At 37.3% G+C, this 21,230-nt stretch overlaps 1 protein-coding gene across 9 annotated transcripts in view; it reads left to right on the top strand.

Annotated features, from left to right (window-relative positions):
• The window catches only part of NFIA (nuclear factor I A), a 504,907-nt gene extending 500,029 nt beyond the window's left edge, over positions 1-4,878 (top strand). For all 9 annotated transcript variants that reach the window (XM_082265066.1, XM_082265065.1, XM_082265064.1 and 6 more), the window contains one exon: positions 3,803-4,878. In XM_082265066.1, the coding sequence (XP_082121192.1) occupies positions 3,803-3,820 (18 nt within the window). In that variant the 3' untranslated portion in view covers positions 3,821-4,878. The remainder of the gene's footprint in view (positions 1-3,802) is intronic.
• Positions 4,879-21,230: the final 16,352 nt, after the last annotated feature.

Genomic DNA, 21,230 nt, shown 5'->3' with positions numbered 1-21,230 from the left:
TGGGGCGATCCGACTTGCCGGGGCGACCTCATAGGTCGCGGCGCGCTGCTCGCACCGCAACCTTGGAGCGGCCAGCACGGACTTCATAACATTGAAGTCTATGCAGGTCGCCCCAAAGAAGCTCCGGACCCTTTTTCTAAGTCGGAGCGACTTGTGTCGCTCCTATTAGAACGGGTCCACAGCTTCTCTATGGCAGGCAACCTATGGCGACCTGTCAGGTGACCAGGTCGCCTGACAGGTCGCCCTAGTGTGAACGGGGTCTGAGGATCCCTGCTTTAGGCTATTTACATGAGGAGTGTAAATACACTCCTAGGTGGCTGCAGGAAAAGCCTGTCATACACTGATCCTGATGAACGCCATGAAACGCATTGATGGTGCTGCAAACTGTTGCATCCTTAATAAATACTTTCTCACGTAAACACTTTAAAGGTTCGCCCTTTACTATGGGCACCTATGCTGATTTCACCTCCATTTTCAGGGGCCTAAACCTTTCACTTCAAAATTGTTCAGTGGTTGTGTTCAGTTACTTTAAAATTGAACTCTATCTTGAAAACATTAAAAACCAGCTTGGCCAACAATTTTTATTGCTACGTCAACAAATTTAAGATACGGCTTTGCCTATATTGCTCCCTATGTTCACTCTCCTCTCTGCAAACGAATGCCAGTGGCCTCTGGCTATATGTCATCTTTGACCTTAATGGTTCCTGAAATCCAAGGTTGACCAAATGATGACACAACCCAGCCCATGTTTTTATTTCTTCTTTAAACTGCCCTACTTGGCAGACATGGAGTGACACAGGAAGTCAGGGACTGCTAAGGCTCCTAGCCATGGCCAAGTTATCCTGGGATTCCAGGCTGCTGAGGATGTGTCATACAGACAACAGCAGCTAGCTTTGTGCAATCAGAAAGATGTCTGAAATTTGGACCTGAAAGCACATGCACTGCTGAAAGGGGAGGAATGAGGAATGAAATAACCAATTTATGTAACAGAAGTACTGCAAAAGGTAATAATGCTGTGGGCATTGGGTAAAAAAAGAATTGTTTTTTGAGAAAAGTTCAGCTTTAGTGTATGTATACTCCAACAAGGAATTGTTTTCTATTTGGTCTTTTTAACATACCACTGAAAGTGTTTCGTTATATTTGCTCAAAAATATATCTGTTGATCCTTGCAGAAATCTTGTAAGCTCGTAACTTAGTAGTATAAATTGAGTTTATTGGATATTTTTTAAAAAATAAAGTTGAAAATGTAATTTTTTCTCAAAATGTTCACGATTTTTTTATTATCGCAAAAAATAAAAAACGTAGAGGTGATCAAATACCACCAAAAGGAAGCTCTTTTTGTGGGAAAAAAGGGACGTAAATTTTGTTTGGGTACAGCATTGCATGACCGCGCAATTGTCAGTTAAAGTCACGCAGTGCCAAGTTGAAAAAAGGGGCCTGGTCATTGAGCAGCCAAATCCTCCGGGGCTAAAGTGGTTAAAGTGGTTATATAGCGCCAAAAGTTTGTGCATTGCTTTTCAATATGAGGGAAGACAATACAGTTACGATACAATGCAATACAGGAGGGCCCTGCCCGTTAGAGCTTACAATCTAGAATAATTGTGTAGTACTATTAGAAATAAATACGATAACCAAACATAGCTCAGTGCTAATGTCCCTCTTTGTTAGCGCAAGGTGGTAAAAGTAATTTTCTGCTACAAACTTTTTGATTTTTTTATTTTGAAATGTATTTTTATTACTTTTTTGCAAACGACGTCTGTTATGTTTCATTCTTTTTTTATTTTTATTAGCGCTACATAATTAATTTGTATTTCATTGACCTACAGTAGCCTAGCAGATTTACATCCTGTACTTAGATTTAATATATATTTTATTATATATATATTTATAGCACCGTATATGCTTGCCAAAACTATCACACCCTGCGCCACAAAATTTTGGAGTGCATCTGTGGACATTTCTCCACATTTAGCCAAAAGAGCATTTGTGAGGTCAGTTAGAGATGGCTTTCAATTGGTATTTCTGATTCACCCCAAAGGTCAGGGTTAAGTTCAGATCTAATGGATATAAAGTAACATTGGACCAAGGAAGGAGGCCAACCTAGAGTGGAGGTACGGTGTGTAGAGACCTTTTGTAGGTCTTAAGCCAGCCATAGATTGATCAAATCTTGGCCGGTTCAGCAGGGACCAGCCGAGATTTGATCCATCTATGGGCAGGCTGGTTGTACCCAAGTCGATCCGTCAATGGACTTGGGTACAACCAGCCTGTCGGATTGTTTACATGCGGTTACCTCCGTTACCCTTCCCTGCTGGCAGAACATAATAGCGCTGTGGGCGGGATTCCTCAGTCAGTCAGAGCGTTTTTCTTTCCTTTCACCCGTGATGCTTTGTGCTCCAACCTATCTGATTGCGGTGAGTGCCCCACACAACAGATAATTTGTTTTATGACTATATGGTTAGGAGTGCCTAGTAAGAACAGTCATGTAGCTTGATGATTAGTATCACATGTTTATTGATTATGAATAGGGAATGCCTTTTGGAGGGAAAAAGGCCTCCCCCCTTCAGGATTAAAGGGATTGTAAAGACAGAAGTTTTTTTTTAATCTTAATGCATTCTATGCAATAAGATAAACAAAAAAAACCTGTGTGCAGCAGCCCCCTAATACTTACCTGAGCCCGTCTTTATTCAGTGATGTTGCAGGAGTGCCAAGCTCCTTGGGTCTCCCGTTCTAATTGGCTGAGACAGCAGCACGGTGCGATTGGCTCCCACTGCTGTCAATCAAAACATTCAGCCAGTCAGGAGACAGAGGGGGCAGGGCCAGGTCGTGGCTCCGTGTCTGATAGGACACAGGGAGCTGTGACTCGGCTCGGGTGCCCCCATAGCATGCTGCTCGCTGTGGGGGCATTCAACAGGAGGGAGGGGCCAGGAGAGCCGAAGAGGGACCCGAAAAAAAGGAGGATCCGGATTGCTCTGTGCAAAACCACTGCATAGAGCAGGTAAGTATAAGGCCCAAAGCTTTGTTTTATGTGGTGTATAAAGTATAAACCTAATCACTAAAGTCTTAAACACGCTTAAAATGTTTTTTTAATTTTTATGTCAAGCCTTCTGTAGTACAGAAATGTGTATACCTATCTATATCTATATGTATATATATATATATATAGATCTATATGTATGTGTGTATATATATATATATATATATATATATATATATATATATGTGTGTGTATATATATATGTGTATATATATATATATATATACATACATAAATAAATATATACATATATATAATATATATATATATATATATATATATATATATACACACACATACATATATACATATATATATATATATTCATACACACACACACACACACACACACATATATATATATATATATATATATATATATATATATATATATATGTATATATGTATGTATATGTGTATATATATATTTATATACATACCCAAGTACCCTTACCCCTTCTAAACAAACCCAATTTGTACAACCAACAGTTGTTAAAAAAAAAAACACAGACAATGCATACAATTATTTAAATATTTTTGCGCATTCAATCACTTCTTTACAAGTAAAGTCTAACCCATTGCTTTCTGTACATACACTTTAACATGTTACTGTAACTTCAAAAGTAATTTTCAATATTTTTTGGAGTGTTCATTAAAATAATAGAAATGTACAATTATCTATTGACATTAAATAAAAAAAATAAAATAAAAAATAAAATAAAAATAACAGTTGTAAAAATTAAATTGTATTACTTTTTGTCATTGCAGTCCTGGTACCTGGGATAAAGGTTACAGTTTTCTATCGCCCACCCGACAGACCGCCTGCCCCCTTCTCATCTCTGTAACATTTGAAGAAACCAACGGCAACTTGGCCTAGTCACTTGGCGCCAGAGGAAGGGGAAAACTCACAGCAGAACAGCATCGAAGAAGAACTATCATAAGTGGTCGCATGGCAGATACCATCATTAATCAGCCTTATTTCTTTTACTTTCATTTTTTTTCCCCTCACCTTTGGGGGTCTCAAGAAAGTTCCCAATGGGAAAATTTGGGATTCACAGCATTTGAAGTGTTTTCATTGGTAGCATAAATATTAGGTGGTTCCAGGTAGCCTTAGGCCGATTATTTTTTTTTTGACTTGCTATAAAAACACTCTCATTGTGAAACCCGGCCTTTTTTTTTATTTTATTTTTTTGCAAAGCCACTCCTGTGCATCCACAGTTGCGACCCTTTCGAGGAGTTCTGGTGGAACAGTCCCTATAAAGGAAAAAAAATAATAAAGCACTCTAATATACAATGTACCATATTAGTGAATATGAACTTCTACTAGTACTATGACCACACTACATTTATTTCAGAGACCGTGGAAATCAACCCAGTTGTGGTCTAGTGCCTCCACTGTTTTTTCCCATTTCGAGTGCTACTACACTTAAAAGGATTTGTGAGAAAGAAAAAAAATCACACAACATGTGTAAAACTAAATAAGTAAAAACTGCACCTTTTTAATATTTTTTTTTTTTTATCGTTTGACCCAGTGCGGAGGTGGCAAAAAAATTATATTACTGGACATGACTGCGACAAACTGTTTTGCGTTAACATATCACAAAATGTCCACCCTTCTTTCTGACAAGGATTAGTCACATCCATCACCCACCAGGAAACTGTTAACATTTATTTTCATCCGAGTTGCAGAGCAATGAAAGAAAAAAAAAAGAAAACAGTCCAGGACTATTATTACTCATGTAAGGAAAAAAAAAATATGCTGCACTTGCAAATAAGCTTTTCTGAGACAAATTTTCAACAATTACGCAGAAATGGGGAAGATGGTCTGTATTGACAGAAACTGACAGGAACAAATCAAAACAATCATATTTGGATTGATTAAAGTGCAATTTCATTGGATAGGTAAATATCTTTGTAAGATAGAGATTGTTGAAAATTCTATTTTTGTTTTCCAAGTCCTACCACCCCAGGACTCTAAACTATCGGGGTTAAAAAAAAAAGAAAAAAAAACAGCCTTGCAAAAGAAAGGGGAGCTATTTTTGCTTTTTATGTTTTTTATTGTTAAACTTGTATCCCTTAAAAATGAAAATGTAAAAAAAAAAAAAAATATATTATAAAACATAATGGTGCTTTTACCACAATATGTTAACTACATTAAACGCTAAGTAATCATTTTTTTTTCTGTTATCAAAGCACATAACTAAAAAAAAAAAAAATGAAATCATAGTATCTGTTAATTTTATAAGCTAAAGTCACTATTAGTGGGTATGCCAATTCAGTCAAATGTCACATTTCCCAATATAGGATTTAGTCAAATGCCTCAGGATCTTTATAGATGTCCAGATTTTATCCATTTGATTTTTTTTTTTTCATCACTTGTATCCTCTGGGCTTCAAACACTGATTGATCTAGGGTGGGGTGGGGGGGGGGGGGGGTTATGGAGAGTCGCAGCACTTGCTGAAAAAAAAGTAAATTGGATCGTAGACGCTATGTATGTTATGTACTAAAAAATAAAATATTAAAAATAACAAAAAAAAAAAAATCAAAACCTAAATAAACAGGATACACTTGATTTATTTTCTACAAGACAGCGAAGCATCCCTTTGCTTCGCATGCAACTTAAAGGTGGTTTCCTATACTATACATATATTATATACTTTCTGCTTGGCATATTTGTCAGTCAGAAAAAAAAAACTCTGCATGTTTAGTGTTAGTAATTCATTTTTATATACTTAAAGTAGGATAAAGTAGAGTGCATTAAGACAAGACATTTTAATCCCTATTCCAGGCACTTGCCTTTTTTTTTTTTTTTCTTTACCCTATCCCAATGCTGCCAAAAGAAGGCCCACATGTCCCTTTTGGCAATGAAGGAGTTAAACTGTGTGTGTTCAGTCTGTTTAGTCCTAATAAGGGCTTTTTGCTACTGTCCTATACAATCATGTCCACGAAATTCTTGGAAAGACACTTTGCTCCTCATTTTTTTTTATTTTTTTTTAGGTAGTTATTTTTTATTATTTTATTTTTTTTTTGTAATGCTTATGGATGCATGGGAGGACCTTGGAATGTATTCGCAATACGTTGGGAGGCCTCTCAAGCAACCAATAGGTTAATTTGCACGAAGATGAAATAAATTCCATATCAATGTGCCTTTGCCCTGGATAGCGATTATTTGTGGAATTGTTGCACATGTTCCTATATAGATAGTGGGGGGAGGGGATTCCCCAGACACGTTTTTGGAGACACTTTTTTTTTTTTTTCTTGTAAATGTGACTTTTACGTCAGGCATTGCAGGCTCCACTTTGTAGATATAGATTTTAGTTCAATCCCACCTGTAGGAGTAGTGTGCTTAGTCTTGTAGTGTCTGTGCTATTTTGCGTAGGAGATCAGTATTTTGGGGGGGATGTTTGCTGCATTGTGACAATTTATTTAGTCTTCCTTTTTTTTTTTTTTTTTTTTTACTTTCCCTGATCAATGAAAATATGCAATACCTGCTTATATCATGTAGTCAAAGCTTAGCAAATTTTATTAGACTTTGTTTTTTTTTTTTTTTTTTTGTTTTTTTTTTATTTGACCAAAGTTGGTTGGTGCTGTACTTGACGCAGTATGTTAGATGTTTAGTCATCGTACCTTTGTGACTTCGAATGCACATGCAGGAGGGGCTCTTAGAGAAGCAGTCAGACTGTGAAGCACTAAGCTGTACCCTGCTTTGAGCAATTTTTTTTTTTTATTTTTTTTTTTTCGTGTGGTGTGTGTGTTACAACCGTTCCTATCACAAGCAAGCCTTAAAACAACAACAAAATAAAAAAAAAAAACCTGAATTCCTTTTTCCTTAGATATCCCACACCCCATTTTTATTAGCAGACAGCAATCAACTCACATCAACAAGAAAGAGGTCATAATGCCCATTTTTATATGCACGTTTTTAAAAACTTCCAACTTCTGAAAAAAAAAAATGTTTACCGGTTCTCTCTATTTAAGAAAAAAAAAAAAAAGAATAAATGAATAAAATGTTTTTTGGATTTTTTCATATGTATCTGATATGTGGTTGAGTAGTTGTATTGTGTGTGTGTGTGTGTGTGCGTGTATTAGTGAATTGTGTCCATTTTGTGTATCCAGCATCCTTTGCCTTCCCTATAGCACTTAGCTGGGCATTACCTTATGACATATGTGCACTAAATAGCAGCTTGCAGTGCTTCACAGTGAAGGGAAATAAAAGCCTAGACAAAGTTTTGTCAAAATCCTTGCTATAAGTCAAGGCGTTACCAGAAAATTGGTTGTACATACAATACAAATGCACCCTTTTATAAACCATGCAAACTAAGCAATAGTCTTGGGCAGTTGTAGTTAAATTTTGTTTTGTTTTTTTTTTTCTTTTTTTCTTTTTTTTTTGTTTTGGTTATTTTTTTGTGGATTTTCGTGTGTGTTTTAGACATGGTTGCAAAGAGAGCATAACTGCCCACTCAGATGAGTAATTTGTATGTTGTATAGTTTTAATGAATACACTGATTTATTCTACCCTATTTTATAATGCAGGTCTTTTGTAATGTCGTTTAAATGAGGACAATTTTCTGTCAACTTAGCCTTGCAGATTTTTTCTGATTGTTTGTTATAAATGGCAGCATTTTTAGAATTTTTTTTTGTCATGGGAGGGTTAGGTTGAGGGATTTGTTATTTTTATTTTTATGCTTTCGGGAACTGGATTTAAGTTAAAACTTTCCCGTTTCCTGTACGTATGTATTTAAATACAACTTTTATTTTTTTTTTTTCTCAGTAGTATAACATTTTCCTATACTTAAGAAGTATGGTCAACTAAATAACCATTGTAAATGGAATTTACAGGTATACTGTATTCTTTTCTCACTAAAAGTCTGACTCTTACATTAAGGATTTTAGAAGACATGTTTAAAGAAAAATGATTTAAAAAAAAAATGTTTTAAAGGCTTTAAAGCATTAAAAGGTAGTCAAGGATGTTGAACAACAAACTTGTGTCAAGTATTAAAACTTATAGGTTCAGTTTTGTTACTTCTGCCATCATATTAAAAGTACTGCAAGGTCAAAGGTCATGTATATTCAGTTTAAAAAATTTCTAACATTTGACAAACGCACAGTAAACGCAAGGTGTGCAGCATAAAATAGACACTACATTGTTGAGTAATATAGCATTGCATAAATAAAAAACATCAAATTATACAATTCAGTGTAATTAAGCTTTGTGTTTATTTAAGTTGCCTTTTTTTCAAGTTGCATTAAATATGGATCTTCCTTTAGAGTATATAAAGCAGACTAAAAGTTCTGCATAAAACAATATAATAAACATGAGTAGAATCAAATCCATTAATATAGCCAATATTTTATATTTTCATTTTATAATTAGATTCTTATGTTAAAATTTGCACTCAAAGTGAACATTTTGCTTAATTTCTAAGTTTGATTTTGACCAGCCAGGTAAACACACTATTTTTGTAATGTTTGCAATGCATAGTAATAACACACGCCCGCGCTAACTAACAAAGTATATCTGTTCTCATTTCTGCGAAATTTGGTTATTTAAAACTTCCTACAAATAGAAAAAAAAAATGATAACAATGAATATGTCTGTTCACTTGCATTCTATAAGATAAGCAAGGTATATCGACGACATTCAAAAGATAGACATTTATCAGTTCTAGTTCTACTGATATTATTGATACAAAAAAATGTATTAGAGCCAAGAAAATTATAAACTAAATCAGAAAACTGTAAATGTGCGATTTAGTTTAAAAAAAACAAACAAAATTCTATAACTATTTCAGTAATTAAATAGAACAAAAAAAAAAAAAAATACATAGAAGAGAAAATACATAAGAATTGATGCCTTTTCATAAAATGAGATAATGTTTACATTTTAATAATGACATTAAATGGTGCAACAGAAAATTGTGCATTGTACCATAGAAATGTTAAAAGTCTATCGCATTGTAAAAACTAGTCCAATCCAATGACCGAGGTGTGCGTTAAATCAGAAGCTGTGATAACTAGAACACTACAAAATAGGTAGACGTGGCAAGCTCTACCTTTAGCGCTGACTTTCTTAAAGTGACCTTTTATTTATTTTTATTTTTTTCTGTACTCCTAAATGCACTTTGCTAATGTAAAGAACTGAAATAACTGTGCATTGGAAAATATTCTCAAAGGGAGGATGATTTGCAGTGCTTAAGCTACCTTCTATTTAATGCCTGCTCAATTAGACAATTTTTTTTTTTTAGGATAATACACCTTTCAGATTTATTTTTATGTTCTCTGGCATTAGACGTGCATTATATGCTTTTATTGCTGCACCCAGGCCAGTCCTCAAATATTTTATTATTTTTTTATTTTTAATTAGAGAAATGAGTTAAACTGCTGTCCATCCCTTAATTGTTTTTTTTTTCTCAGTATGTAAGAAGTAAAGGACCAGTATTTCAGAAACTGCAACCCAGGAAAGCACCAAAGTTCTCTTTGGCCCAAATACGTCATTACCATGTGTCTATGACAGTTGTGCCATTACCTAGGTGTCTTAGGTCTCTCCTTGTGATGTTAAAGTATAGAGGGAAGCTTTATTATTAGCCTCCGCATGGAAGGGACCTTCAAATAACCCTCCCCCCCCCCACCTAGCCTATAGTCCAGGATTGACTGTGCCACCAGGGCAAGCAGTACTTTCCCTAAACTTACTCCTGCGGCATGAGGATATAAACAGAACTGATTAGCCGCGTATTGTTCCCGCCTTTAAAATGGCTGCCTCCAGTAAAGGATACACTATAGGCAATGGAACACACTTTTGCTGTTCACAATATCCAGTCTCCCCCACAGCAATATGCAGACCCCCCAAGGCTGGTTTTATCGTACTCGATTTTTTTTTTTTTGCAGCTTGTTATGACAGTGTTAAATGCATTCATTTATTTTTTTTTAGCTATACAAAGAGCTAAAGAGATGCTTCAACTTAACAGTACTTTTTTTGTGGTGATATGTTTAAATAATGAACAATATAGAGAATGCATTGTGTCTCTTGTAAGGATTTTATTTTAAGGGTTTTTTGCAAGGCCTTCATAGAACAAAGTTTAGAAAAAAAAAATCTTAGTAAAATGATTGCAGGATTTGTTTTGGCAGGAGATGTTTAGTGGAAACCATTTAGATGTACTGCCATCATTTAAAGGGCTTAAAAAAAAGCTAACCGGGCTTTAATTTTTAAGACCTTGTACAATGAAGTATTGCATATTGCAGTTGACCAGATTTTAGCTGTCATTGTCTAAAAACTTAAACATCTGATTGGTTTCTACAGACAAAACTCGATTTGTCTTGAACCTCACTGTTTGAGACCGGCATGGCAGTTGTTTGTGTATAGCCTACTGTCGCACATCGTAATAATAAAATGGGCAACAGTGCCATTGGTATTTCAAAGCCCAGCCAATTCTTTTTTTGGGGGGGGTGGGGGAGAGTTAGTCTTTATTGCTGCATGTGTCACTGGTTCGGGAGCTTGACCCCCGCTTCCCATCCATCCTAAGACAAAAAGTAAATGGAAAGAACACATTGTTGCTGATTTACTAAAGGAGAAGAACATAGTAGTCAATCATGTGATGCACCGAAAATTTTGTCCCCTGAAATTATCAGCCAAAAATAGGGTTATTGGCGTTTTACCAAAAGAAAAAATAGGTGCCGATAATGGCTGCCGAAAACGCACGCGATTTTGCCATGGTTTTACCTCACTTATGGTGTGTTTTTACATAGGTCATGTTACTCAAAAACCGCATCAAAAACACAACACGGGTGCATTGTTGATGTGTTCATGCTACGTTTTCAATGCATTTCAATGGAGAAGTGTGTTTTTTGGTGTGTTTTTTTTTTTTACTGACCAAATATGCACCAAAAATGCAGCAAGCAGTGAAATGGAAGCGCAACAGACCAGTGTAAAAACATACATAAAATTTAAAGGGATGCATTTTTGTTGACCTTTTTCTTGTGCTTTTTTGAATGCAAGGGCGCTTCAAAAACTGCTCAGTGTGAAGGCAGCCAAATGGTGTTGATTACGGCCGACAAATTGATATTCATGTAAATTCATGATATTAATTAAAAAGTCTAATATAATACAATTATATAAAAAAAAATATGTATTTAAAAAAAAAAAAAAAAGTCAGTTTCGGTTTTGGCCAAGTGCATCCTGAAATTTCAGTTTCAGTACCGTAATTTTCAGTTCGGTGTCCACTTTGCCAAGATATTTTTTATTTATTTATTTTTTTTCTTTCTATCTTGGGTTTACCCCCACAGCTACCCAGGCAAAGTATTTTTCATTTTTTATTGTTTCTTCTATCTTGGGTTTACCCCCACAGCTACCCAGGCAAAGTATTTTTCATTTTTTATTTTTTCTTCTATCTTGGGTTTACCCCCACAGCTACCCAGCCAAGGTATTTTTCATTTAGCTTAGTGAATGTGGGGAAAATTCACTTTGCAAAGAAAACCCACGTGAAAGAACAATAAAAAAACAGGATTATTTTTTCTTTGCACATGATTGGATGTCTGAGATCACCTCATTAATAAAGGAAAAGTGAACCTTATTTTGCTCTGCTTCTTTAGTAAATCAGCCACACAGCTACTTTGTTTTTGTAGCGTGGAGAAGGGTTAGAACCTACCTCCGATTTGTATCTGTGCTCCCATTGGGGAGGTTTTGCCTCACTATCTGTCCCGGTGGCACTGTGGTACACAAGAAGTGAATCTCCCAAATGGGAACACAGGCATTTACAAAAAAAACAAAAAACTTCATTACATTTTTTTTGCTGATTTGTCAAGGCATTGCTGAGTTAAAAGCTCTCCAGTGGAAAATATTTGTTTTTAGTAGTGCGGAAAAGGGAACCTCCATCAGCTTTTTGTTGTCTGTGCTCCTACTGGGAAGATTTGACCTACCTTCCTGTTCTTGTGCAATAGAGGACCAGGAGGCGTGATGACAAAATAAAAACTTGACTTGAGGTTCTAATCCTTCCCCATTCTGTTTTAAACATTTAAAAAAAATAAATAAAAAGTATTGTCCAGCCTTGGTCTTTAATTTTCATGCTAGCATTGAAATACTCAATAATTATTATTATTAATTATTAATAATTATTATTTTTGTTTTTAATGAACCTTGCGATCACCTAAAGGCTGTTATATACCATCTAAAAGTGTGTCATCATTGGTTTAGAACTGTTTTTAAAATGTTTTAACGCAAAGTACACAGTGCTAAGGTAGTCCAACTGATTGATTAAGATAGATGTGACTAGTTAGGCTGTATTGAGGCCTTCTTGGATGCAAATGCATAGCAGTGTTTATCTGCATGAAAAAAAAAAAACTATGCACTACCCTTTTCCCAAGACCAGATATGATCAACTTTTTGGTAGCCTTTTTTTTATTTTTTTTTTATTTAATTTCCGTTCAGTCGGTCCTAGCCTTTCTCAGTTGTACTTAAGAAAATGCCAGCTTTAGGACAGAATGACATATTTGAATAAAAAACCAGCAAAATAACCGATTTACGAAATGTAGTGCCTGTGAAACCTGTATTATATGCTCTTCTGAAATAAGAAATTTATACACCGTGAGCCTTTTGCTATCAGTCAAAATCTTCTGATGTAAAATAACCATACAATAATTATGCATGCAATCCCATACTGCTTAGTAACCTCTACCAGTACTACTTATGTTAGCTTGTTTTTTTTTTGTTTTTTTTTTTTTTTTCTTTCTGGTTTACGTTCATGCCCAGTAAATTCTAATGTATGTCAACAAGAATGCAAATTTTCATCTTTCTTTTTTTTTTCTGGGTGTTTTTCAGTATTTTGGAGCTATATATTGAATTAAATTCAGTATTACTTCTGACGTTTTTGTCATTTTTCTTTTTCACCGACATCTTAGGGGGAACTGTATTTTATCTGAGCCACTGTTACAAAATAAAAATGCAAAATATTTAAAGTGTACACGGGCTTTGCTCATGCAGGTTCAACTAGCTGCCACTCTTACCAGCTGCACATTCTCACCTTTCCTATGCTCCCTTGCCAGTATTGAAAACAGAAAATTGCATCAAATGTATTTTTCCTTACCCAGCGCCAATGTATGCTGCCATGTTGGCCCCAAGAAAATGAAAAAATTGTATCACTTACCATAATTTTCTTCTCCTGGCACCAATCCATGGCAGAATACTACCACATGTATGCTGCCATGTTGGCACCAGGAAAATGGAATGGCAGCATATTATGACATGTATGCTGCCATGTTGACCCCAAGAAAATAAAAAAATTGTATCACTTACCATAATTTTCTTCTCCTGGCACCAATCCATGGCAGAATACTACCACATGTATGCTGCCATGTTGGCACCGGGAAAACAGAATGGCAGCATACTACCACATGTATGCTGCCTTGGTGGCACCAGGAAAATGGAATGGCAGCATACTACGACATGTATGATGCCATTTTGGCCCCAAGAAAAATAAAAAATTTGTATCATTTACCATAATTTTCCTTTCTTGGCACCAGTCCATGGCAGCATACTACCACATGTATTCTGCCATTTTGGCGCCAGGAAAACAGAATTGCAGAATACTTCCACATGTATGGTGGCACCTGGCAAATGGAATGGCAGCATACTACCATATATATGCGGCCATGTTAGTGCCAGGAAAACGGAATGGCAGCATACTACCATACATATGCTGCCATGTTGGCTCCAGGAAAACAGAATGGCAGCATACTACCATATATATGCTGCCATGTTGGCACCAGGAAAACTGAATGGCAGCATACTACCATATATATGCTGCCATGTTGGCGCCAGGAAAACGGAAAGGCAGCATACTACCAATTATATGCTGTCATGTTGGCACCAGGAAAACGAAATGGCAGCATACTACCACATGTATGCTGCCATGTTGTCACCAGGAAAACAGAATGGCAGTATAATACCATATATATGCGACCATGATGGCGCCAGGAAAATGGAATGGCAGCATACTACCATATATATTCTGCCATGTTGGCCCCAGGAAAATTAAAAATTGTATCACTTACCATAATTCTCCTTTTCTGGCACCAACCCATGGCAGAATACTTGTGGTAGTATGCTTCCATGTTGGTGTCAGAAAATGGGGTGCATGGGACACGCTTTCTTCCTTACACCCATGTAAAAGCGCTGTTAATTGGCCTTTTGGGGATTGAGAGCGAGTCCTCAGCCTTGTGCCGAGTCATGACTTTGGTTTCATCTTTTTCAGAGTGGTGGAAGAGCAAAAAAAAAAAGGCCCAGTATGGGCAGCTGGAGGGGGTGACAATTAAGTGAACCTGTATGGGACAAAAGCACAGGTTCACTTTAAAACCAGGTGAATTTGGGCTGAAACGGTGAGGCATCGTGTTCCCTGTCTTCACACCACAATGCCTCATATTTAAAAAAAAAAAAACAATTTAGTTTTCATACACAAGTTCTGCATATACCGTACATGTAATGTTTTGTTGTGTGTTTGAAATCAATGACTATACTCTGTACAACCTGGGCCTGATTCATGAAATATTTGAAACTATCATTACACAATACAAAAAAATTGCTAATTTGCTGTGTTATCTGTCTATCTGCCCTTGTAGGTAAATTTGTATAACTGTGACAACGAGTAGGGATGATCAATTCTTGCAATCCACCAATGCTCATTGGTGATCAAAGCCTACTTTACAACAAATATAACTGGCAATATTGTTTAGTACCTATATACATCTTTTCAGAGTTTGTAATATGAAGATTTTTTTTAGGCTAAGGTACAGAATTCTGTATTATATAAAATGGACATCATCACTGTTCCAGTCCTTGGGTCTGCCATTTATGCATCACTTTTTATTTTATGACCAATAACTTGCTTCACCTGCCCCATTAGTTTTCATTCTCTTTATCAGTATAAGTACTTAAACTATCATCTGCACTGCATCTTTGGGTTTATAGAAATTGTTTCAGAATAAACAAATGCAGGAGTATTGTGGCCTAAACAAATGAACTCTTAAATCCTCAAATTTTGGATGTACTTTATAAAAAAAAAAAAAAAGTAGATCTCTCCTGTTTTTTATTATATTGTTTTAACTAACTTTCAAGTAAAGTATAAGAAAAATGAAAGCCTATGCACATTATTTTCTAATTACTGAAAATTGATATTCATTTTATTTTAAGTATTTTTTTTTTTTCAATCAATACATTTTTTATTGAGTTTCAAATACAGATGAAAAACAGAAAATCACAGTAACAGAATGTGATATAGGAAAATAATTTTTTTTAAAAATAAAAAATATTTTAATTATTTTTTTGATTGCTTGTTTTAGGATTCCCACGTCATATCTGAATTAAAAGTATCAAATTAAATAAAACATTTTATACAATTAAAAAAAAATGTAATGCAGAATCACTCCCGTGCTATTTGCTTGTATTTATGTAACAATTTTACCACTTTTAGAAAATTTATGACACTTTACCTTCATCACACAAAGCTACACAATACTGGCACAACATGAAACACTTTTTAGAGCCTTTAAAACCACTTTACATAATTGAGACACAAATTCCCAGAATCCATCAAACCTTGTATAGTACTCGTCCTTTCTTTGTATAAAGTCAGACACTCTATACATTAAGGCCACAAGTCAAGGGTGCAGAGAGAGCAGGTGAACATTTGGGAAGGGGGGGAGGGCGAGGGTAGCTCCTTAGAATTTTAGATTGTGGTAGGAATTGAGTAATTGTTAGCTTTATTAGGTGGGCTCTATTTGGCAGTCGTGGGAATCTCCAGTCCCCTATTTATTTTATCTTTTTTTTTTAATTTCTCACTGAAGAGAGTGCTGCAGACAAGCTGGCTCTTGACCATGTTAAACCCTTATCTTTGTGTTTAATTAATCGCCCCCATAATAGGTGTTTTTATGATCTTCAGTTCAGCCCTGTGTGCCTGTGTTAATAGTCACTGTTTTATGAATCAGGCTCTCTGTGCCTCCTTTATACCATGTATTGACTCATGCTTGTTATCAATTTTTTTTTTTTTTTTTACTGTGTTCTGTGAAAAAAAAAAATAGAAAATGAAAAAAGAAAAAATGTAATTGGTTGCGAATCACTGTGGGCATCCATTTTTATCCAACTAAATCTCTGCAGGTTTTTTTTTTTTTTTTCAAGCTGGTGTGTGGATTAGTTAACTCTTGTACAAAGCCGTTATTGCAACCAACTCTCACATTACAATACAATTACTGGAAGCAAATACTGCATTTCCTATGCAACAAAAAAAGAAAATAAAAAAATTGCTAATGCTAACATTGTTGTGCTGGTGTTAATTTATGCAGACTGTTTGGTTGGGGTACGCAGCAGACAAGTTCATGGCTCAACAATTAAGGAAGCAGAGAACCAAGTTACCCAAGTAGTTCAGCTTTAGTTCTTGCTCATGTTTAAATTGTTTCTTATCACTGGATGCGGGATGTAAACACATTTTAGGAGATGTTGGATACATGTTTACAGACCTTTACTTATGTAGCCATAAGAAACAGGCTCCACCCACACTTGCTCTGGACTACGCCCCCTAGGTTCTCATGAGACACTTATCACAGCAGAACACAAAGAGAACTTGAATGTTGAAATTGCTCACTATGCAGGATGCAGGATGTAAACATATTATAGGGGATGTTGGATACATGTTTACAGACCTTTACTTATGTAGCCATAAGAAACAGGCTCCACCCACACTTGCTCTGGACTACGCCCCCTAGGTTCTCATGAGACACTTATCACAGCAGAACACAAAGAGAACTTGAATGTTGAAATTGCTCACTATGCAGGATGCAGGATGTAAACATATTATAGGAGATGTTGGATACATGTTTACAGACCTTTACTTATGTAGCCATAAGAAACAGGGTCCACCCACACTTGCTCTGGACTACGCCCCCTAGGTTCTCATAAGACACTTATCACAGCAGAACACAAAGAGAACTTGAATGTTGAAATTGCTCACTATTTCACATGGAAGATTTCAGTGGCGGCCCGTCTATTGGGGGCGCCCCCATCCATTCATCCAGCCTCCTAATCTACATGCAGGGCGCCGGACGCATGGATTCCAATTGTTTTTTTTTTTTTAAGCATGTGATTAGAGTCAAAGGGTCTAATAGGCTTAAAAAAGGGTGGGCTCCGGGTGCAGAGCACTGCGCCCGGAGCCCACCAAGTTGTGAGACAATAGCGAATGAATATTCGCTATTGTCACACGGATTCTCCTCCTGTTCAACCAGGAAGCGGATCCTGAGACCCATTTCCAGATTGGCCAAAAGGAGAAGCCATACTATTGGCTGAGGAGGAGGGAGGTGACGCAGGGGAAGTCCGACCCATGGAGGAGACTGAGGGGGAAGCTTCCGCCGCCTGCCCTCCACATGTCAGTCCAGGGTGAGTGAGCTCCCCCCCCCCCCCCCACCGGCCCATGGAGCACCAGCCACCACTGGAAGATTTCTTAAACCACTGTGTGACCTGGCCATTCATTTGCAATTTTTTTTTTCTTTTTAAACTGTGTTTTATTGAACATTTGCAGCATAGGCAACATAACATAAACAGTTTTACATAGGTATAAGGGACATATCATCATGGATAGAATGTACACCCAACATTCCTCATATAGCAGGAGCAAAGTCATAAAAGAACATTGTCTACCAATCGCTATTACACCAAATGAATGAACAGTAAGCACATTTTCTTTTTCCTTTTATTCCCTTTCCCTTTTTCTCCCTCTTAAAAAATCACTGGAAGATAGAATTTAAAAAAAAATAGACAACAAAAAGAACAAAACCAAACAGACACCTACATCCATCTCCTGGGAAGTATAAATCTCAGGGACAACCTCTAAAACAAGACACCTCAAGCATTGAGTAAGAAGGATACCCAAGCCACTGTATGCAGTCACAGATCAAATAAAAAGCAACATGCTGATAATTTAGCTCATATAACCTAGGTAGGAGAAGTTAAGAGCATACAGTTCAATCAGCAGGTAATCAAAAAGTTCCACCCAAGGTCCCCATTTCATTTACAATTCTCAATTAGAATAAAGGGAAGAATGGGTTAAACACACACAAGCATCACTTAAAGTGGACCTAAACCCCACCACTAATCCACATATAAGCTGTAGCGTGTTAATGGTAAACCAAAGGTAATTTTTCAATCTAAAATCTGCCAATTTCCTTAAATTATATCAAGATTGCCTGATGATCATGCCATGAAGGTCCTTGACCAGACACTTGCTGTTATACTGTGACAGATGTCTCCCAAGTGTGCTCCAATATTGTCACCCTGTCATACCCCCCACCTTAGTGCTGCATATTAAACAGGCATGCTCCACTATTGTTACCCAAAGCAACGATGTGCAGCAGATACTAAAGCAAGTGCATGTAGACTACAGGAGATCAACACCACCGAGATGCAAAGAAGATGGAAACAAGGTACAAATAGTAATTTATGGGGAAAAAAGTAGCAATTGCTTATGATACGCAGTGCTTTAATAAACTCAATTTCATCTACTTAGGGTTTAGTTCTACTGTTCTTACCTATACAGGGAAAAGCACTTCACTACTTGCCACTTAGGTACTCTCTTGCTTATACTCATCCCCCCTGCTGGGTTCCCTCACTGGGCTGAAGAGCTCTGTGTATGTTCCAAGGAGCTCTAGTTGATAAAGCTTAGATAATACTAAGGACTCTCCTTCCTCCAACAACATCCTTTGACTGCACTCTGGCCTGTGGATTGACCACCTAGCACTCACAGAAGGAGGGAGCAAGTCACACACTCCCTATACCTGGAAGTACCACTTTCTCTCCAGGGGACAAATGGAGCAGTGAGAGGTCAAATGAAAGAGGAGTATAAGAACAGTGGCAGATCCAGGTGCTACCAAGGAAAAGTAAAAGTCTTTTTAACCATCGATCTTGGAGAAACATTACCCTATCTATGGTCTGCTTGAGACTTACATGGGACAACTAGGTATAGAGATGATAGTTGTTGCTTACCTAAAAGAGAATAAAGCACATTTTAATAGGAAATTTAGGGGTCCTATTGATTGATCATCCAGCTCTGGAGAATGGGGGCCCTGCGGATTGACCACCCAGCACTTGAGGAAGGGGGCAATGAGTCACATGCTCCCCATATCTGGAAGTACCACTTTCTCTCCAGTGGACAAGAAGAGCAGCGAGAGAGCAAACAAAAAGGGAGTATAAGCAGAAGGAGATCCAGCTGCTACTTAAGAAAAGTAGAAGTCTCTATGACCATGGCCTGCTTGAGACTGACAGGGGACCTCTAGGTAGAGATGGCAGTTATTGCTTACCTGGAAAAAAACGAAAGCATACTTAAATAGCAAATGTATGGGTTTTTACTTAAGATTTACCCAACTTTCACTCAGGATTCACAAATCTAGGGCAAAAGTTGGGTGAAGCTTGGGTAAAAACATTGATAAATTGACCTATTGATGTGTGTTGTGGTGTGCTAGAGCTTGGGTACATCAGCGACCTACTATACCAGTGCATTGGGGTGCCCTTCTAAATGAATCATAACACAACATCCTACGTTGTGCCATGCACTGTAGTTACATGTGGTAAGCCTCATGTTATTAAAAGGCATAGTCTGATGAAGCATATACAAAGTAATAAACTAAATTACATGACTGAAAACGTGTGACTAATACTGAATGCAGCCAAATACAGCAAGAAGAAAAAGCACATGGTGTGAGACTAACTATGCTTGTACCATACCTGGCCAATCCCCTTGAAAGCAGGAAATCCCTGTACTAGGCACTCTTACCCTAATGATCTCCACTTGGGTCCGGGGTCCCATGTTCTCAATGAATGCAAAGTGTTCTCTGACTGGATGAGGTGGAGAGGTGGGGCAGCGATGTCACAATCTCCACCTTGTTGAAACAGAGAACACATTGCATTCATTGAAAGAATGCAAAACGTTCTCTAAACGGCACCCAAAAAGAATGCAAAACGTTCTCTAAACGGCACCCATGCCGAGCAGCCAACCTCTGTGTTCAAAATGCAGGGATGCTGCATGGGATGGGATGGGATCCCTGCTTGGGATGGGATCCAGAAGCTAGTGGAGATCACTGGAGTAGCAGTTCCTACTACAGTGATTTTTAGCTTCCAGGGGGATTGGCCAGGTAAGGTATATACATAGTTACACTGGACCAAGCTGGACCGATGTAACTATGTAAAAACATCCATACCTGGAATTCAGCTTTATAGCAAAAATCTTCCACATAAAAATTACATGACCAAACTGAACCCTGTGTACATCCCATAGTATTTCTTTATTCAAAACAATTGACGAACGAATTACAGAGGAATTAAAGTTGAAGTTTAGTTTAGTGGCATTACTTACCTGTAATAAAGTATCTCCCAAGTTTTTCAGGCCGCTGGCTTCTGTAGAAATCTCCACTGCAGGGCTGCCCTGTCCTCTTCCTGCTGCTGAACTTCCAGCACTGTGGGGGTTAACAGCTTCAGGTCTCCAGGCTCAGCTGCACTAAAGCTGATCCAACAGGGACGCACCCCCTCCTGTCCTACCCTCCACTGAAATACGTTTTTACACTGATTACAGTACCTGCATCAGGATCTGTGAATAGGGAAGATAATCCTGTGACTGATCTGACTCTCCCCCCATTCACAGATCATTTTACAGGCAGTGTAATCAGTGAAAGAACTTTTCTTATTGGACGAGAGAGCAGGAGGGGGCGTGTCCCCATCAGATCATCTTTAGTACAGCTGAACCAGGAGACCTGAAATTGTTAACCCCCAGAGCACTGGAGGTTCAGCAGTAGGAAGAGGACAGGGCAGCCCTGCGATGAAGATCGCTACAGAAACTAGTGGCTGGATTGTCGTGGGACAATTTATATTACAGGTAAGTACTGTAACTAAAGCTGTAGAGAAAATAACTCTGGTCAATAATCCAGACTTAACGTGCTTCAAGCGAGCATGCCCAACTAGCAGGAATTTAGCTCTCTACAAACACCAATTATTGAGCCATGTGAAACATGCAAGCCAGACATTCCTAAACCTTCCCACTCGAGGCTTGATATCAGGGTTCACAGGAAAAGACAATAAAGTTCCACAGAATAACAGGACAAGAGCCCATGGTATATACCATAAAACAACAACTTATGGTATAACTGTAAAGAAAAAAAATATATGAAGATATTA

This window comes from Pelophylax lessonae (assembly GCF_965119305.1).
Source record: "Pelophylax lessonae genome assembly, chromosome: 8".
NCBI classification, from domain to species: domain Eukaryota; kingdom Metazoa; phylum Chordata; class Amphibia; order Anura; family Ranidae; genus Pelophylax; species Pelophylax lessonae.
The sequence above is the reverse complement of the archived record's forward strand: the minus strand, read 5'-3'. Positions and strand labels throughout refer to the sequence as shown.